Genomic DNA, 17,126 nt, shown 5'->3' on the forward strand with positions numbered 1-17,126 from the left:
GTCGCCAAAAAATACCGATGGATCATTCACCAGAGACGGCACAATTGACGAGCACCGGACCACCCTCCCCTCGCGTTTCCAAAGGATAGGTGGTGGGCAATATACAGGGGACGCGATGCAGTAGGAAATAAGATGCAAGCACTTTGGTCTCGAATAGCGCAGACTGGTCTCGGATGCCATTGCCCGTCCTGTGTGGCTGCCGGTACCAGCGGCATTGCTAGGCGAACAGGCAATGCAGCGGGCAGGAGGCCAGTGAGATGGGCTCTCTCGTCGACTTTCGTATACTCGGGCATCTTCGCCGCCGCTGCCACCACCGACGCCGGATTCAAGCAAAAGAGACGTGAACAATGGGACCGCGCTATCGCGGACATCAAACACGATCTGGACCAGCCCGCACTGGAAACTCCCAAGGTCGAACGACAGCCCAGCCAGGCTAAGAAAGAGGACGAGGAGACTGTGCGATGGAAACCGCTATTCGATGAGCCGCAACAAGTCATGCTAGCAGGACCACAATTTGGGGAGGGACCGGCGTGGCCAGCAAACACTGGCGCACGCTTGCACCGAGGTTCTCTCCCTCCAACTTCCATTCACGCCGGCATTCTGTCGCGCGAAAGAGCTCGTGCCTCTCGATGGACGACAAAGAAGATTCGTACGAACGAATTGGCTGTTGACAAGCTCATTCTCCGTACCTTGTTGCATCTGGACAATCTTGGATCTCGCGAGCACATAACGAATACTGTATCAGAATCCTGTCTCGATTTTTTTGGCGCTTCAACAACCCATCTCAAGGCTCTTCTGCTCTTCACAAATGAGCAACACCACGAGGCTTACAATTATCCGGATCCCAATGCTCATCCAGATGATTTACCACGACAGCACAAGCATGGCGTCACTTACAAACAGGATGAAACCGGCGATTTCCATCGCATTGCCGAAGAGCTGCACTCGGCCCTTGCTCAGCTGTTCAAGAGGACCAAATCTGGACAATTACCCTATCATGATCTCATCGCGAAAGTTGCCTACAATCTCTACGTTTCCCCTGTCGCCCCTAGCTTGGACTGTTGGAACACCTTGCTCTGCGGGTTCTTGGATTGCGAGGACGCTCACATGGCCAATCTTACTATCCAAGCCATCCATAATGCGAATGTGCGTAGCAACGAGATTACACTGAAGACGACTCTCAAATACTACATCATGGTCAATTCACGGTCCGGCTTTATCACATTCGTTGATCGAATGCGTGGTTTACGGGGTGGTCTTGCACTCGCAAAGCCCGGTATTTCGATCACCGACACCGGCCGTTCACGTTTGATGGTAGATCAGGCCACCAAAAAGGTGTATCAAAAGCCATACCCCAATCCGGGTGTCTTGGAAGTGCTGATCCAAGGTGTCTTGCATTTCGTTGGCTTCGATGCTGCACTTCGAGTGTGCAAGGATATGGGCAACAACGGATGGGGATTATCCACCCGCGGATTAACGTCATTACTAGACGATCGAGCACGCAATGCCGACTACGCAGCTGGATGTCAAATCTGGGATCTGATAAAGTCGCTGCAGAGGGAAAGTCACCAATCGAGGCAGCCCGAGAGGCTTTTCCCCCAGACGTATACTGCCATGTTACGCCTTTGCAGTGCGTGTAATGAGATGACTCGATTTGATTACATTGTAAGTGAGGCACGTTCTGCCAGATATGCGCATCAGGAATTACTGGACCTGTTCAGGCATGAGACACATACCAAATCTGGAATACGACAGCTCCCACGTCCCCAAGTCGCTATTCCGAACCTGGTATATAACGTCAGTGAAGAAGACTTCGACCTCATCGAGGAGAAAGAGCCAATAGGAAAGTCAAAGCCAGAGCATGTAGCCGAGCTGAGTACATCGCCATCAGATACTCTAGCTACGTCTACCGACTTTGATCAGATGGCTGGCTTGAGCGAGTCTGAAGAAGGCGGGTCAGCATTATCACAGAGGACCGTTGATGAAAAGCTGGATCAGCACGAAGATGACTGGCTTGATTCATCCACGGCAGCTGGAGTTAGGGGATAGAACGACATACGAATTTTGTACATATAGCAGAAGATGCATTGGGCCGCGGCGTTTACGGAACATGTGGGAAGAGAGACATCACGAAAAGGATGATGCATCTGTTTGGGAAAAGGTCAAGGCGTGAATGGCCATTGATAGTGTACAACACTACGGATGAAAGCTGTAAAATAGCACATCATTATTCTTCATCTAATTGTCCCCCCTACGAATCGGCATTCAAGCAAGAGCAACTGCTGCCTTGTAGAATTGGTAGAAGCAAAGAACTACAGTGGCCGTCCAGGTCAAGGAACGAGCATGACTGGCCTGTTCCGAAGAAGTGTTGATCTGGTTCTGATATTAGCAAAGGATGAACGCATCGGCCATGTGAAGATGAGTTCCGCTTACGTAGAGCAGAGTGTACAAGATTCTCAAGCCCAAGAACACAGCAGCAAATTGAGCATTGCCAACATCGGTTCTGGTGACCTTCTCGGCGAGAACACCAGACAGGATGGTACCGATGAACAAAGGCAAGTTCTCCATGCTGTTCTTGTGTGCAGCTTCGGCACGTTCGTAGGTTGCGAAGACGGCGGGAGGGAGAGACTTCTTTACGTGTTGGATGTTACCTTCGCCTCTACCATTTGCGTTTGACCATTGTGTGTGTTTCTTGACAGTTGAGAGAGCATATCTGCGATACGTGCTCAGAAGATACAATAGCATGTTATGGAGTAGGAACACCTACGCGTGAGGGACCACGGCCAGAATGGTAAAGGCCGGGATGGCGAGAAGAGCAAAGTCAGGCATGTTGTTTGTTCGGTGGTTGGAGTAAGCTGTGTGAGTGGTATATGTATGCTGACGACGGAGAACACTCGACTTCTTATTGCTATTCAGAAGCCATCTCGGAACAGAAGCTATCGCGGAACCGGGTCTCCTCTCGAAGATGTGTGCAATGACGCGGTGCATAAAGCATCATGCAGCAATACGAATACGACATGCGAGTCATCGTTATCTTATCGCAAGTCTTGGCAGCATCAGAGCGGGGATGTCCCTTTGATTTTCTCCGAAGTCTTGTGGCGTCGCTGACAGAGAGAGAGAAGTTCCTTCGAGAACATTTTTGGTAACGAGAATTAATCCTCTTGTTTCCTGCATTTGCCTTTGGCCTTTTGTCGCCTCATATCACTATCCAGGCACTTTCTCGAAGTGTTCATCAACGCCACTCGTCAAATCAAGCGGCGTAACTCCTCGACCTTCATCCCGTTTCCACTTTTCACAGCACATCACCATGTCGATGGATCTCGACTCGGTATCCATGGCACCCGCCGCCCAGCGCGAGGTGACCAACGCTACGTGAGTTTGCCTTGCATTTCGTGCGCCTCTGACAGCCATACTGATCCGACTTAGCATCCTCTGCTGTAACTGTGGTGCTCCCATCGACGGCACTGTCGCAGCCGGCGCTCTATGTTACGATTGTATCAAGCTCACCATCGACGTATCGCAAGGCATCCAAAGAGAAGGAACGCTCCACCAGTGCAGAGATTGTGACCGTTGGTTGTCACCACCCAACCAGTGGCTCGTCGCCCAGCCCGAATCGCGCGAACTTCTGGCTCTCTGTCTTCGCAAGCTGCGCGGTCTGAACAAAGTCCGCATCATCGACGCCTCCTTTATCTGGACCGAACCTCATTCGCGTCGTATCAAGCTGAAGATCACCATTCAACAAGAAGCTTTCCAGGGCACCATTCTCCAACAAACCTTCGAAGTCGAGTTCGTCCAGGCCAACCAGCAGTGCCCTGATTGTCAAAAGAGTTTCACACACAACACATGGCGCGCCGTTGTACAGGTCCGCCAAAAGGTTACCCACAAGCGTACTTTCCTCTACCTCGAGCAACTCATCCTCAAGCACGGCGCTCACCGTGATGCCATCAACATCAAGGAAATTCACGACGGCATCGATTTCTTCTTCTCTGCAAGAAACCACGCCGAGAAGTTTGTCGACTTCCTCAGCAGTGTAGTACCCATGAAGAGCAAGAAGTCGCAAGAGCTGATTTCCATGAACGTTCACACTTCGGAAAAGACCTACAAGTTCGCCTTCTCTTGCGAGATTGTGCCTATTTGCAAGGACGATCTTGTCGCTCTCCCCATCAAGCTCGCCAAGCAGATCGGTAACATGTTCCCTCTGGCTCTCTGCTACCGTGTCGGTACTGCTGTCAACCTCCTCGACCCCAACACACTACAAACTGCCGAAGTCGCTACTCCCATCTACTGGCGCGCTCCTTTCACTCCCATCGCCGATATTCCTCAGCTTGTCGAGTTCATCGTAATGGATATTGAAATCACTGGCCCTACAAAAGGACGCTATGTTCTCGCTGACTGCACTGTTGCCCGTGCTGCAGACCTTGGCGTGAATGACACAACATACTTCTGCCGTACTCACCTCGGTGCTCTTCTGAACCCTGGTGACAGCGTCATGGGATACCTCCTCGCAGGTACCCAGTTCAACAACAACGAGTTCGAGGAGGTCGAGGCCAGCAAGACATACAAATCCGCAATTCCCGATGTCATTCTGGTCAAGAAGCATTACCCTCGCCGCAAGAAGGCCGCCGGCCAGAAGCGAAACTGGAAGCTGAAGCGTATGGCCAAGGAGGAGAGCGAGATGGCACCCCGCAAGCAAGACCAGGAGCGTCTCGAACGCGACTTTGAGCTCTTCTTGCGCGATGTCGAGGAAGATGAGGATCTCCGTCACACCATGCAAGTCTACAAGGCCCAACAAGAAGCCAACGCCATGGAGATGGAGACAGACGATGATGACGATGACGAACAAGGTCCTCAAATTCCCATGGAGCAACTGCTTGACGAGTTTGAGGAGATGAACATGAAGGATGCCGAGTAAGATCTTCGTAGTCTTTGCATGAGTTTATTTTGGCATGGCCAGCTTCCTGGTGAGTTGGTCACTAAAAGGGGACATGGGTTCTTATTCTCACGGCGTTTATAGCATGTAAGGCGTCCATGTTCTTTTTCTTTCTTACGAGTTCTTATCTTTTGGACGTTTAGAGATATCCATCAATGTCAGTCGCAAACAAGCGGCACACTTCCGTCATATTCACGCGTGCCTTCCTGATTTGTCTCAACTCTCGACGCGACTTTTGACTGCTGCCTCGGGCTTCCGTCTCACACCTTCCCAAGTGCTTTACGTGTCGGCTTGCAACGCCAATTCCGTCTTTCAGGATTCCACTGTGCTGATCTCACGGGCTTCAAATCTTCAGTCAAGCTGTACACATACTTTCACTCATCTGTACAAGTCTTGCATTCTCTCTTTGCCTGGCTACCAACGCATATCTCTGCGCGCGCTGCGCACCTTCCTTCATACCAGGACTGACACGCTGAACCTCTCACGTTATTGCACAACCAACTGCTCTTCAAGCACTGCAAGTGGATGCTCACCTCTCTCCGTGTATCCATTAAGATACCTTCACATCCACTGCATCCACCTAGCTGTCTCATTGGATAAAGCGCCTTCAAGTACTCCTGCCAACACAAACCACGAAACAGTTCTTCTGTCGCAGCAGTGCCTCGATCCAAGATGGCCACCGAGCAGAAGTCTGACTCCGTTCTTGATGGCCGGAAGCAGCAAAATAAGATGAGGCCTTCATCTGAACTCGGCTCGCCCATGCCGACCAGAGGCTCATCCCAGATCATCAAGATACTGCAGAGTTCGCCTGTTCCTGACACGCCCTTGCCTGACAGCGGCAGCCCTCTCTGGGACTCCATGTCCTTACCGTCTAGTCCTTCTCCCAAACGGAAGCCTGAGCCATCCGCGAACCTGGATCGTTGGAGTTCACGTGGATTCTCTGAGGATGTCGGACTCCCACCTCGTCAGATTGAGAAGCCGTTCAGGTTCTTGGATCTGCCACCTGAGCTTCGGAACATGATCTATGGATATGCCTTCAGCAAGTGTACACCACGTTGTGACGACTGGGAGTGCAGTTGTTGCTGGAGACCCCCACCCTCTGGTTGCAGCTGCGAATCATCGCCGAACCAATTCTCGCTTCCTCCAATCGTCTTCGTGAACAAGCATATCAGGCTAGAGTCTTTGTCTCTATACTATTCAACCAACGACTTCCGTTGGTTCTGGGATCCTCTGAAGATGTACTGTGAATATGGATATTCTCACGCCGCACGATCCGTCCAAGTGTTCGAGGTGGTCTTGAACTTTCTATCGACCAATGCCATTCAGCTCAGAAGCTGCACCATCTGCAGCCCGCAGCATCATCACGGACCCACGCGTAATATGGAGAGTATTATTGACTCGGTACGCTTCCTTGCACCACTCTGGAAGAACGTTACTCAAATCGGCAAAGCACATCCGATGATACGCGAGTTCAAGTTCGCTGACAAATCCACACTGGCCTACCGTATCTTTGCCTTCGCTGGCTCTTTGGAGACCTCGGAGCTCGAGAGTGAAAAGCTACTAGATGCAAGGCTTCGCGTCTTCTTGAAGGGTGATGAGGATGCAGCGAATTTGGTAGCTTCCATCGAATACTCAGAATATGAGACCAAGTGGTACGAACAGCGCGGTCGCAGAAGAAAGAAGAGCTTCCAGAGAGAAGAGAACCGGAGCAAAGGGGAGGAGAGGTGGACTGGCGTCCTTCGTAGTCGTATTGCCAAATGAGAGGAATGACATTCAACGACCATGGAGCCCTGGAAGGAGTGTGCATGAAGCTGGGAGGAGGATTCTGCACACCGAAGTTGAGACTACGACAATGATTGTTAGCGCGACTACGGCTTGACATCCATTGAACTCTTCGACAGTCGCTTGTACAGCGGAGATTTCACCAGTGGCTAAGACTTAACGAGATATAATTATTAGCTAGCATTTGCTTTTGATGAGTGGCTGAGATTGAGCTTTCCATAACATAGTTCAAGACAGAAACCGAAACATATTATGACTTACATCTTACACTTTTCGTCAACAACTTCATCTGATGAACAATCGAATTACAACTAGCAACATACATCTTTCTGCCCTAGTGATTTGACATATGCAGACGGCTGAGGAAATGCACAATCAAAACTGGGACCGACACCACCATGTACGAAACGGGCAACTTTTTTCTGATACGACAACCAGACCCAAGATCCCTGACTCACGACCCGCAGAACTTAACCTCCACCTCCGATACTCCCCCTAATCACCCAGCTTTCGAGATGCACAATAAAATACAGCCCCGTAATCATCACACCTAAGATCCCAAACTCCTCAACAAGGATTCTCCAGCCCCTTGGTCCTAACCTCCGTTCTCGCATGCAAGAGTGCAGCGACCTTTTCCTGCTTCTCCTTATCTTGACCCGCCCATTCCGCTAGGGTGTGCATGCTTGGATGCTTTGACTTTGGTTTCTCCGGCTTGGAGACACGGGGGAATGGGAATCTGAAGCCACGCACAAATTTTGCGTTGATGATTTTGGCTTTGCGGGAGGCGTAGGCGGGACCGAGGGCGGAGGAGGAGGAGGGTCGAGATGTCGGGGAGGGGTGTGAAGGTTGGGGGTGGTGTGGAGGGTGAGAGCATAGAGGCGAGGCACGACATTGTTGTTGACTGCTTGGTCTTCTGCGGAGACGGCAGGGCTTGGGGTTGTGGTAGGTTGTTTGGGGCTCTCGATGGCGATGATAGAAGTTTCGGGGGGCTGTATAAAGGCAGAAACATTTTCATTCCCGAGCCTGGTCTGCTGGAGCTTTTTGGCAGCTCGTGTGATTCTTCTGGATACGGGAGAAGAGGCGTTGGGATAACCTTCCTCGAAGTCTTCAGTGCCTCCTGGAACTTCGGGATCGTGGGTAGCAGCCAGCATCATGACTTGAGGTTCGTCGTCGTGAATGTCTGGGTCTCTACGTGAAGACATGTATGGGTATGGTACTGGACTGAACTTTGCATAACCCACGTCTGGAGAAGGTGGGTTGTGACGACGGTCTGTGAGTTCCCGGAAGACCGTAGCTTCTAGACTGTTGGACATGGGTGATGTCTTGTACTCCGTTGTAGAAGAACTGCCGTCGGAATCTTCTGAGACCGAGTCCGAGTCCGAATCTGAATCTGGATCTGGCAATCCGGGTGGTGTGGTGAATGTGGCCATGTGAACTTGTGTATAGTCTGTGCTATGTCAATATTTGGAGTGATCGTAGCGACAAAGTGAAGAGTACGTGATTCAAAAGTTTACGAGGGTGTGGGCTTACCAGAGACGTTTTATCTAACCTTTGTGAGAACAAGGAAGTGTGGTAGGTTTGAGGAAGTGTCTCGTAGTGAGCAGACGCAAATTGAACTTGCGATGCAACTGTGTCTGTCAAAAGTTCGTCGAGGACCAACGCAACGCAATTTTGGTGTCGTAGTCTTCTCCTTCAATTATCCCAACACCTCTGCCAACCACAATCAAGCACGGCTGGAATTGGCCTTACGCTCTCTCACAGTGGACCAGTAAACGGCTCCAGCAATCCCAGCAACCCCTACAGCCAGAAACGCAGCTCCATGGAAGGCAGGCTTGAACAGTCCTTGTTCCAACAATCGCATGTTCGAAAAGTACCTGGTAGTCCCATATGCAATGCTTCCAGCTCCACTTCCGAGTAAAGCACCGACTAGAGCATCCGACTTGTCGTTGTGTGTCTTGTCCTCGTGGAAACGCTTTTTATGTTTCGTGGGCAGAATCTCGGCCAAGTCCAGCTGATTGAATCTTTCCACACCGATGCCTAAAGCGAGGAAACCAAGACCTGTTCGCATCCATGCTAGATATGTTCTCTCGGAGGCTAGATGATCACGAGCGGTAGATCCTGTGTTCTTGAAGACTGGAGTGCTGAATCTGCCGAAGAAAGACATCTTGGTTGACCGTCTCCACGATACCGAGTCCTGCTATAGTTCTCCAGGCAGCTTTTCAATAGTAATATGAGTGTGCAGTCGCTGGAAGGTCCAAAGAGAAGATACCAAAGAACGTTGGCAAGACGACGACGATAAGGAAGTTGCAAGCGGGCAAGGACGTCACAGATAGCCGAAATGGTATCCTTGGCGAGGCTTCGATCTTGTTCCATTGAGCAGCTCGATCGCTCCATCACACTCTGATGAAGCGTCGCACGTTCTTAACGTGGGTGTTGCCCTGCCTTGCTATTGTCTTTCTCGCAATGCAACTCCTCAGATACTTTCCACGCGCTCGACTGACCGGCCTAGCTGAATTGAATCGACCCACTTTCACGTCCACCACCAACACAAAGCACTATTCGTCCACACCGAACGACAAGATGGCAGACTCGCAGTCACATGAAGAGGAGAAGAAAGGGACACCTCTGGGCCTGCCTGAACCGCCTGCCGACGGGATTAAGCTGGACGTTAGCTCTGGTGAAGGCGTAGCTCTGGACCACCTTGGACCCATGGTCGTCAACAAGGATGGCACAATTTCGAGAATCACAAACTGGGACAACATGGCAGAGATTGAAAAGAAGAACACTTTGAGGATACTACAGAAGAGGAACAAACAACGCCTGGAGGCTCTCAAGCAGGCCGGCGAAGATGAAAGCAAGTGAGAGGCTGAACATCATCCATCTTCATGATGCGATAAAGCTACACTCTTTGCTTCGTCTGGCGACATGCGCAGTATAGCTCGAGTGCAAGCGCTATCTTTGCTTGTAGCCAGACGGGCGCATACACCCTTTGTCATGAGATGGGAGCCACCAACTTTCAAGCTCGATACTGGAGGCCCGCCACGGGTCATGTCGACAACCCTGACTGCTTCTCTGAGTCTCAAGGACAAGCGTGTCGTCGTTGAAATGCTCTCGCTCTATATGGCACAAATGATGCATGCTCAAGCTCAAAAGAACGAACAAGCACCGTCGTCGCTTTTCTGTCTTTCCGAGCTCGTGCACTATGCAATCCTTACGACTCTTCAACCTCTCCGATTTTTATGCCTTTCTTTCTGGGTGTATCTCGGTGCGGTTGGGATCCTTCAATTCACAATTTTCAAGTTTCACCCCCGTTTTGTGCCTGAATTCCTCCAAGCAAGTTGCGTCCACGAAGTCGCATAGTACTGATTCTGCACGAGCGCCCGAAACACTCAAATGCAGATCGCATGCAGTCAGCCATGACTTTAAGCGAATGGTATAACGAGATCTGCCATGCCAAGTCGCATCCTGCACCACGATTGTCTCTGTGCATAACCACCCACCCACATGTACCCAATCGCTTACTTCTTCATGAGCTTATAGCTAAGACCACTTATCCAGCAAGCCTCTTTCGTCTCTTCTCCATGTTGTACTTCACGTGCCTTTGGTAACAGTTACGTCTACTCAGATTCTCGTTAGAATGCCTTTCTCTAAGAAGCCAAAGGCCGGGATGGATACGATTGCCACTGCTCTGACATGCGACCAGCGTGAGGTGTTTGTTGATGACAAAAACCACTCAATTAAGTATCGTACACTGTCCTGGCAATCTGCTGCCTTCATCATGATAACAGAGATCGTAACTGGCGGTACCCTGACCTTACCTCAAGCAATCGCTGTCGTTGGTCTTGTTCCTGGCACCATCATCATAATCTTCTGTGGAGTCTGGGCTTTGTTCACATCATACTTGCTTATAGACTTTAAGCTCAATCATCCAGAAGTCCACAACATGGGCGATGCTGGATACATCCTATTCTCACCTCTTGGGATCGGATCTGTGGGGAGAGAAGTGCTGAGTGCCGGCACCATCCTTTTCGCCATCACTGGAGTGGGGAGTATGAGCTTGTTGGGTCAATTGGCCTTGCAGACTTTGAGTCAAGGTGGAATGTGTGCAATGTCTTATCTCGGTATCTGGACATGCATCACCTTTCTGGTCGCAATACCGAGAACCTTCGGAGCTGGGCTACAAGGTTTCTCAGTAGTTGCCTGCATCTCAGTCTTGGTTGCGACTTTGGTAGCCATGATCGGGAGTGGTGTCGAGCCAACTCCTGGCCGTGTTGTTGTTGCAACGGCACCTAACACATTCTACACGGCGTTCTTGGCCATCACGAATCCTGGTAAGATGACCTGGATGACTATCGACCAGAAAGGAGAAGCTGATATGGATATTCAGTCCTTGCTTACGCTGGCCACTTCCTGTTCTTCACAATCATTTCCGAGATGAAGGTTCCAAGAGATGCCAAAAAGTCAGCTTGGGCACTTCAGGTCTTCAGCACGACTTGGTATGTTATCTTTGCCGTGGTCTCATACTGCTATCTTGGTGCTGGTGTCCAAAGTCCTTCATTCCTCAGCCTGTCCAAGGTGTGGGCGAAAGCAGCTTGGGGCTTATTCTTACCAAACATATTGGTAGCTGGAGCATTGTATAACCACTTTTCTGCGAAGCTGATCTTTGTGCGAATGTTCCGAGGTAGTAAGCACTTGACAGAGAACACTCTAGTGGGATGGACAATCTGGATTCTGCTACTCGCAATTGCAAACGCTTGTGGGTTCGTGTTGGCCACTGGTGTGCCAGTATGTTAATATTCTCGAGGTTCTCATATTCATTTACTGACCTTAGGCAGTTCTTCTCTTACTTAGGTGGCATAGTCGCTTCTGCTTTTGCTTCCTGGTACACATACGGCCTTGCAGGGGCATTCTGGTGGCACGATACGCACTACTTTGGGGATGGCTGGAGGTCCGTGAGACAGAGATGGCCCATGTTTCTGCTTTGCTTTGCCACATTGGTATTGGGAGGCTTCATCTGTGTTGGCGGATTGTACGCGATCATCAAGTCGCTGATTGAAGCCTACGCTTCCGGTGCCGTTGGTCACCCATTTACCTGCTGATCGTCTTAGCTACTTGAATAATTGTTTTTCGCACTTTCAAACTCAGCGAGAGTCTTCGCGATTGATGGTTTCGAACCCGGTCGAATATACAACATCGAACGACTGACTTGGACTCAGAAGGAAGATGACGGTAGCGAGATGTGCCTCTGTCTTATGCAAGTATAGCCGATGTTCGTCCGGCTAAACCTGCAGTCCAAACCGATTGGCCAGCAATCGAATCAGGAGCCGAAGCTGCTCATGTCGCTGTCCGTGGGAGCAGAACATCTCTCTAGCTCGTTTCTTCTTGAAACATCATACTTGTCTGTTTGCGACTCGTCTCTCCATACCATCTCGTTCGTGCCGCCATCCCGGTCATGCCGAAATCGAAGATGGACAAGAGCTCGTGCGTGCCCTGGCCAGAGTAGCCCTCGCGGGCCAAGCCGAAGCATAGAGAGATGCGCTGGCATCGGCCAGGTTCTGCTTTGAAGCCCAAGGCAGGCTTGCCATCGAGTTCAATCTGCCAATCATCCTGCCAAACCTGGTCATATCGACCTGGTCGTTGACGCGGACAGCTGAGAGTACTTGCTGAGCAGATCGATCTGCCTTCACGCTGTACCCCTAGCTCCGGCCATCCACAGCGCTACAGACCCACTGCTGTGTCACAAAATCAACACATTCTTCTCCAATCTGTTGGTTAGAGTTTTGTGAAATAGCTGCAGGGCCATGAGACGGGAATTGATGAGTCAGGTGTCCTCCTTGCTCCGATTCAGATCTGTTCCAGCCTCAGCATCATCGCTTTCTCAAAGCCGGTCCTCGAAGCCACACTTGAAACGCTGCCCAAGCCGCGACTTCACGAAGTCCAGTTGACAGCCGACAACAGTTGAACAACCTGCTTCGTCCGTCTGAATTGATTAAGTCCGAGACTGAAAGGTTACGACCTTAAGCAGGAACCACGTTACCGGTCCTTCTATTTTGGATCTTCGTATACCGAGGCTTCAGGTGCGTTTGTCTGGTCTTCCGTGATGACCGTGCTTTGCTTCCCAGCCACTGCTGTTTCCTGCCACTTCGGTTCACCCAAGTCTGCTGTTCATACCCAGCCCCTCGAGTAATATTATCCTTGTTTGACAAAGCGATGCCTTGTCGGGCAAAAATCATGTTTCCTTCCGATCTCCTTGTCGTGCAATTGCCGGTCCACTTTTTCCTGCCCAAACCTTCTTTCATGTCTTTGCACCAAGTCGTCATACATACGGATACTGAGTGTCGCAATAGTAGCAGTGCATTGTTGACTCGGCAGCTTTGCGATCCCTCGTACACATCGGTGGCTGTTGAAATAAGAAGTATAGGCTTCAACCGAAGGAATTGAGCTGTAACGGTCGAAGTAGCGACTCTGGATCCACTACCAGCCTTCAAACTGTCGCATCAACGGCGCAGTTCAATTGACGATCCCCACGAACCTCGAGACCCATTGGCAGCATCGCAAAGGCAACAGCGACAAGCGCAAGACCAGAGCAGCTTCAGTAGTTCGTCCCGGTCGTCGTCGTCGTCGTCGTCGGACAGTGCTGGTAGAAGACTCCGTCGAGCCCCTCGAATCCACATCGCTCGACCCCGTGTGAATAGGCGTAGATCTCTTTCATTCGACAGCAGCCACGGCCACAGCGACTCACACATACCCCGGCTTTCGCAACGAACCCCGTCCTCGAGAGACCTTGAACGTCACGAACCTCATCCGGCTCTTCGCATCTCCCGCAATCGACACTTTGCGATCCTCTACGCAATCGAAGAAGCAATCCGTACACCATACCCCTTCACACCCGTCCTCGAGGAAGAAGAAGCACGTATGTCAGACCTTGCGCACGACAGCAACCAGGGTAGCGGCCGGTCCGCTTCCTCAATCCGTACGCCTCGCAACATCATGGCAGACCGTCTCGCAAGAGAGGCGAGAAGAGAAGCTGAGGCTAACCGTATGGAAGAAGGCGAGCAGAGATCGTCGGAACAAGAGCATAGAAGAGCAGCTGTCACTGCTGCAGAGCGCATGGCTGGTTTCCAACCCACTGCATCCTCATCGCGCATGTCAGAAGACACACAAGCCCACCACTCCTCAAGACTGCGCTCCCAACCTGCCACACCCGCACAACCAGCCATGGGTCAAGCCATGCCTTCGCACAGAAAAAGTCAGACTGCCACACAAGCTGGAGCACGTGTGTCATCGGCGCCCGAGACTCCCAAGCCTCCCCGATTCAACGATCTCAGACCAGAAGATGTGCCTCAGCCTAGCAACCGCGCAGCCTTCCCTCATGCTTTCGAAAGATGGGAATTCCTGTCCTCGCATTGGGAAGGCCTCACTTCCTACTGGTTGCACAAGTTGGAAGACAACCAAAAGGAGATTGCTCGCGTTCTGCCAGGTGCACCTGCCATGCAACGTCAAATCCAGGATCTTTCGGCTGCTGGAGCCAACCTGTTCCACGCATTGGTCGAACTCCAGCGTCTCAGAAACAGCTCTGAGCGCAAGTTCAAACGTTGGTTCAGTGAGGCCAAGGCTGAACAGGAGAAGTGGCTGGAGGCCCAAGCTGACCTGCAAGGCCAACTCAATGCTGAGCGCCTCGCAAAAGACGAGCTCCAGCTTCAGCTCGAAGCCGCTCGTAGAGGTATTGTCCATGAGAAGAACCGTGCCAGTGAGGATCGCAAGGAGCTGTACATCGCGAAGAATGAGGCAAGACGCGCCTGGGAGAGTCTCGGAGAGAGGAATGTCAAGGATCTCGAATGCTTGAAGAACCTCCGTGAAGGTCTTCCCACCATCATCGGAGGAGAAATCCACGTGGTTCCCCTTTCCACTTACAAGCAGGATATGGAGCGTCGTCCCGCCACTGCCGACAGCCCTCAATACCATCAAGCAAGATCGCAGCAGTCGCAGCATACACAGCAGCCTCAGCAGCAGTACCAGCCCATCGTTCCGGATGTGCAGTACCAGGCCGATGAGCCCTCGCCTACCAACACTGACCCTTTTACCGAGGCAGCTAGAGCCGGTCAGCAGTTGCACCATGAGCCTGACCTTGAGCAGCTCGGTCCCGAGGACCGCCAGCCATACCTTACCGGCAGTACTCCCGCTTCGAGCTCGACTGCCCGTACTTTCATCTCGCCGCAGGAGCAGCGCCGCGACATGTCTCCACAAGGCATGTCTCCTCTCTCACCTAACGTCACCACCACTCGTCCTATGTTTCAATCCAGTCAGTTAGTCGGTAGTGGTTCAGCCAGGGATCAGCCTGAGCTCTTTTACCAGCAACTCCCTGGTAAGGTCTACCTTCACTCTTCACCTGGAAGTGGTGCTTCAGGCTCCAAGACTCCCACCGCCGTACCCGCTCAGGAAGCTCCTGGTCTAGGTTCGCGCCCTTCCTTCGACTCGAACACGTCTGAAGGAACTGAATATGAGGTGGATCAACACGGAAACGTCCGCCGTGACGCTCAGGGACGTCCCGTCGTGTATCGCAACCCCAACCGCAGCACTACACAAAACGTTAGCCACGTATCTTCCGAAGAGTACGATACTGCCGCTGATGTCGCGCGCGAACGCGAGCTTGGCGCTCGCTACGGTGTCGGTGTGGCCCCTCCCCCGGTCCCCCGCGCGCCTACGAGCAGCGCCGAAGCCATGGCCTCGTTTGCTACTTCCACTGTTGGCGATGTTGACGACATGCCTGCTGGCTATCAAGCTGCCGAACCTGCCGACTATGAGGGTGCAGGCTATGGCGACTGGGAAGGTCTCCAGTCCAGACATCACCACCCCACTCGCCTTTCCGACGTTTTGGAAGAAGACGAACGAAGCCGCACCACTGCTGAATAGGAAAAGCATGCGTATGATTCTGGCAGCGTCCCTTTGATCGATATCGACGATTTCGATCCCGAAACAGAGGACTTTGTCTTCGTCCCTCGCCCTCTTTACCCTCGCGGTCTCTGGAGCGACGAGCTCAACTGATTGTGGTCGACGCCCGACCTCGATCACGACACCGAAATTCCTCTCGGGTCTTTCTCGATGATGGAAGCTGGCGGACTGCGCCTTTTGCTTCCATTGCGGCTTTTTGCCTGCCGATTCCTTTTTCTTTTGCGTTTTCATATCGAGCATTGCTGTTTTCGTGGTCGAAGCGAAAAGCGCGGCGCTACTGGGGAGCTTCAGGCAGTGGTAATAACGACTTTGCATACTCGGATGGTGGTATTCCTTTCACGATGTCAACGATGGTTGGGGGAACAAGGGAAACACACGACAAAATCACGCAACGAACCGCAAAAACGCACACACATGGCCCTTTCTTCACGTTTTTCTTTTTTTCTGCTTTTCCTTCCCTTCCCTTAATTCCCTTCTTCTTTTCTACGTGGGCATGGAGCGAGATCTCCTGCTCTACGGCGTTTTACATTGCGGTCATAGATCGCTTTTCTGATTATACACACTTGCTCAGGATGCCACTTGCGGACTTGTGGTATCGTCTTTCAAATGGGCTGTTTTTTCTGCACTATGCTCTTCTGCTTCTATACCCAAGACTCTTTTACTCTCTTTGCTTGTAATACGAAGTTTTCTCCCATATGTACATGTGTGCTTTTGGTTTGCTGTATAGCGATTGGAGACGTGTCTCGCCGTCTTCTGGTCGAATCAGCGCCGGTTGTTGTGATCGACTACTCAATCGACTCAACACATATCAACGAGTGACAGGTAGAAGTGTAAATGTCGACTGCGTCGATGGCATAAAGTCTATCCTCAATACATGCCATGGCCCTGCCGTTCAGGACCGCCCTCTCACAGTGTCATTCGGTGTCGTAGCATCATGCTTGTCATAACCATGCCTGTCCAATATCATACGATCGTCCGAAGGATGCAGCACTGGTCCTAGGCTCCAGCATGCATCTCTCATCGTTCCATCATCGTCAACCAATTCCTCCATCCACCCTCACATCCCTCTGGTTACCGTTGAGCAAGCCACATCATTTCGCCTTCATGACAACTTCATCTCCCGACTCGTCTTCCAGCTCAGAGACCTCTTTGGTATGATCGACACAGCGTCGGTTCACCTTATTAGTGACAGTGGTGTCAGGATTATCCCAGTCTGAGCAGACGGGGTCGATTTCCCAGTCGTTTGCTGTGCCGGCTTGGAGGGCTGGAGGGCAGTAGTCGGTGTGTTTGTGGACGCAGCTGCAGAGGAGGAAGGTTGTGATTCTTGCATGACACACTGTAAGACTGTCGAATCTGTGGGTGTTTTGTCTCGATGGATAATTCGGTGAATGGCTGAGATGCTAGACGGACGTTAATGGTATGGCTCAATATTTGCCGGCACGGATAGCATACTGTTGTTTTG

The 17,126-nt window shown here is 51.5% G+C and overlaps 9 protein-coding genes across 9 annotated transcripts; 6 read left to right on the forward strand and 3 right to left on the reverse strand.

The window, feature by feature from the left end:
* Positions 1 to 132: 132 nt before the first annotated feature.
* AUEXF2481DRAFT_29422 (uncharacterized protein) lies at positions 133 to 2,049 on the forward strand (the record flags this gene model as incomplete). Its single annotated transcript, XM_013488333.1, has 1 exon — positions 133 to 2,049. The coding sequence occupies one exon, from the start codon at positions 133 to 135 to the stop codon at positions 2,047 to 2,049; it is 1,917 nt and encodes a 638-aa protein (XP_013343787.1).
* A 216-nt stretch (positions 2,050 to 2,265) lies between these two features.
* AUEXF2481DRAFT_29423 (uncharacterized protein) lies at positions 2,266 to 2,829 on the reverse strand (the record flags this gene model as incomplete). The annotated part of the gene is made up of 3 exons (XM_013488334.1): positions 2,266 to 2,352; positions 2,434 to 2,713; positions 2,768 to 2,829. The coding sequence occupies 3 exons, from the start codon at positions 2,827 to 2,829 to the stop codon at positions 2,266 to 2,268; spliced, it is 429 nt and encodes a 142-aa protein (XP_013343788.1).
* Positions 2,830 to 3,307: 478 nt separating this feature from the next.
* AUEXF2481DRAFT_4955 (uncharacterized protein) lies at positions 3,308 to 4,912 on the forward strand (the record flags this gene model as incomplete). The annotated part of the gene is made up of 2 exons (XM_013488270.1): positions 3,308 to 3,372; positions 3,427 to 4,912. 2 exons carry the CDS (start codon positions 3,308 to 3,310, stop codon positions 4,910 to 4,912), a joined length of 1,551 nt encoding a protein of 516 aa, XP_013343724.1.
* A 690-nt stretch (positions 4,913 to 5,602) lies between these two features.
* AUEXF2481DRAFT_29425 (uncharacterized protein) lies at positions 5,603 to 6,691 on the forward strand (the record flags this gene model as incomplete). The annotated part of the gene is made up of 1 exon (XM_013488335.1): positions 5,603 to 6,691. The coding sequence occupies one exon, from the start codon at positions 5,603 to 5,605 to the stop codon at positions 6,689 to 6,691; it is 1,089 nt and encodes a 362-aa protein (XP_013343789.1).
* A 345-nt stretch (positions 6,692 to 7,036) lies between these two features.
* On the reverse strand, positions 7,037 to 8,289 carry AUEXF2481DRAFT_216140 (uncharacterized protein). The gene has a single exon (XM_013488529.1). It carries the CDS (start codon positions 8,140 to 8,142, stop codon positions 7,381 to 7,383), a length of 762 nt encoding a protein of 253 aa, XP_013343983.1. The 5' UTR covers positions 8,143 to 8,289; the 3' UTR covers positions 7,037 to 7,380.
* AUEXF2481DRAFT_216296 (uncharacterized protein) lies at positions 8,193 to 8,980 on the reverse strand. The gene has a single exon (XM_013488530.1). The coding sequence runs from the start codon at positions 8,874 to 8,876 to the stop codon at positions 8,436 to 8,438; it is 441 nt and encodes a 146-aa protein (XP_013343984.1). The 5' UTR covers positions 8,877 to 8,980; the 3' UTR covers positions 8,193 to 8,435.
* Positions 8,981 to 9,175: 195 nt separating this feature from the next.
* AUEXF2481DRAFT_4958 (uncharacterized protein) lies at positions 9,176 to 9,574 on the forward strand (the record flags this gene model as incomplete). Its single annotated transcript, XM_013488271.1, has 1 exon — positions 9,176 to 9,574. One exon carries the CDS (start codon positions 9,176 to 9,178, stop codon positions 9,572 to 9,574), a length of 399 nt encoding a protein of 132 aa, XP_013343725.1.
* A 637-nt stretch (positions 9,575 to 10,211) lies between these two features.
* AUEXF2481DRAFT_216143 (uncharacterized protein) lies at positions 10,212 to 11,895 on the forward strand. The gene is made up of 3 exons (XM_013488531.1): positions 10,212 to 11,043; positions 11,100 to 11,497; positions 11,548 to 11,895. The coding sequence occupies exons 1-3, from the start codon at positions 10,350 to 10,352 to the stop codon at positions 11,809 to 11,811; spliced, it is 1,356 nt and encodes a 451-aa protein (XP_013343985.1). The 5' UTR covers positions 10,212 to 10,349; the 3' UTR covers positions 11,812 to 11,895.
* A 1,807-nt stretch (positions 11,896 to 13,702) lies between these two features.
* On the forward strand, positions 13,703 to 15,625 carry AUEXF2481DRAFT_4960 (uncharacterized protein; the record flags this gene model as incomplete). Its single annotated transcript, XM_013488272.1, has 1 exon — positions 13,703 to 15,625. The coding sequence occupies one exon, from the start codon at positions 13,703 to 13,705 to the stop codon at positions 15,623 to 15,625; it is 1,923 nt and encodes a 640-aa protein (XP_013343726.1).
* Between the last annotated feature and the right edge of the window lie 1,501 nt (positions 15,626 to 17,126).

The sequence above is a fragment of the Aureobasidium subglaciale genome (assembly GCF_000721755.1).
Source record: "Aureobasidium subglaciale EXF-2481 unplaced genomic scaffold scaffold_10, whole genome shotgun sequence".
In the NCBI taxonomy this organism is placed as follows: domain Eukaryota; kingdom Fungi; phylum Ascomycota; class Dothideomycetes; order Dothideales; family Saccotheciaceae; genus Aureobasidium; species Aureobasidium subglaciale.

Excerpts from the sequence above, each read along its gene's own strand:
- AUEXF2481DRAFT_216140 (XM_013488529.1), bottom strand. The coding sequence starts at position 8,142 with ATGGCCACATTCACCACACCACCCGGATTGCCAGATCCAGATTCAGAT.
- AUEXF2481DRAFT_216296 (XM_013488530.1), bottom strand. The coding sequence starts at position 8,876 with ATGTCTTTCTTCGGCAGATTCAGCACTCCAGTCTTCAAGAACACAGGA.
- AUEXF2481DRAFT_216143 (XM_013488531.1), top strand. The coding sequence starts at position 10,350 with ATGCCTTTCTCTAAGAAGCCAAAGGCCGGGATGGATACGATTGCCACT. Across the intron at positions 11,044-11,099 it reads CTTGGCCATCACGAATCCTG|TCCTTGCTTACGCTGGCCAC; the intron begins GTAAGATGACCT and ends ATGGATATTCAG. Across the intron at positions 11,498-11,547 it reads TGTTGGCCACTGGTGTGCCA|TTCTTCTCTTACTTAGGTGG; the intron begins GTATGTTAATAT and ends GACCTTAGGCAG.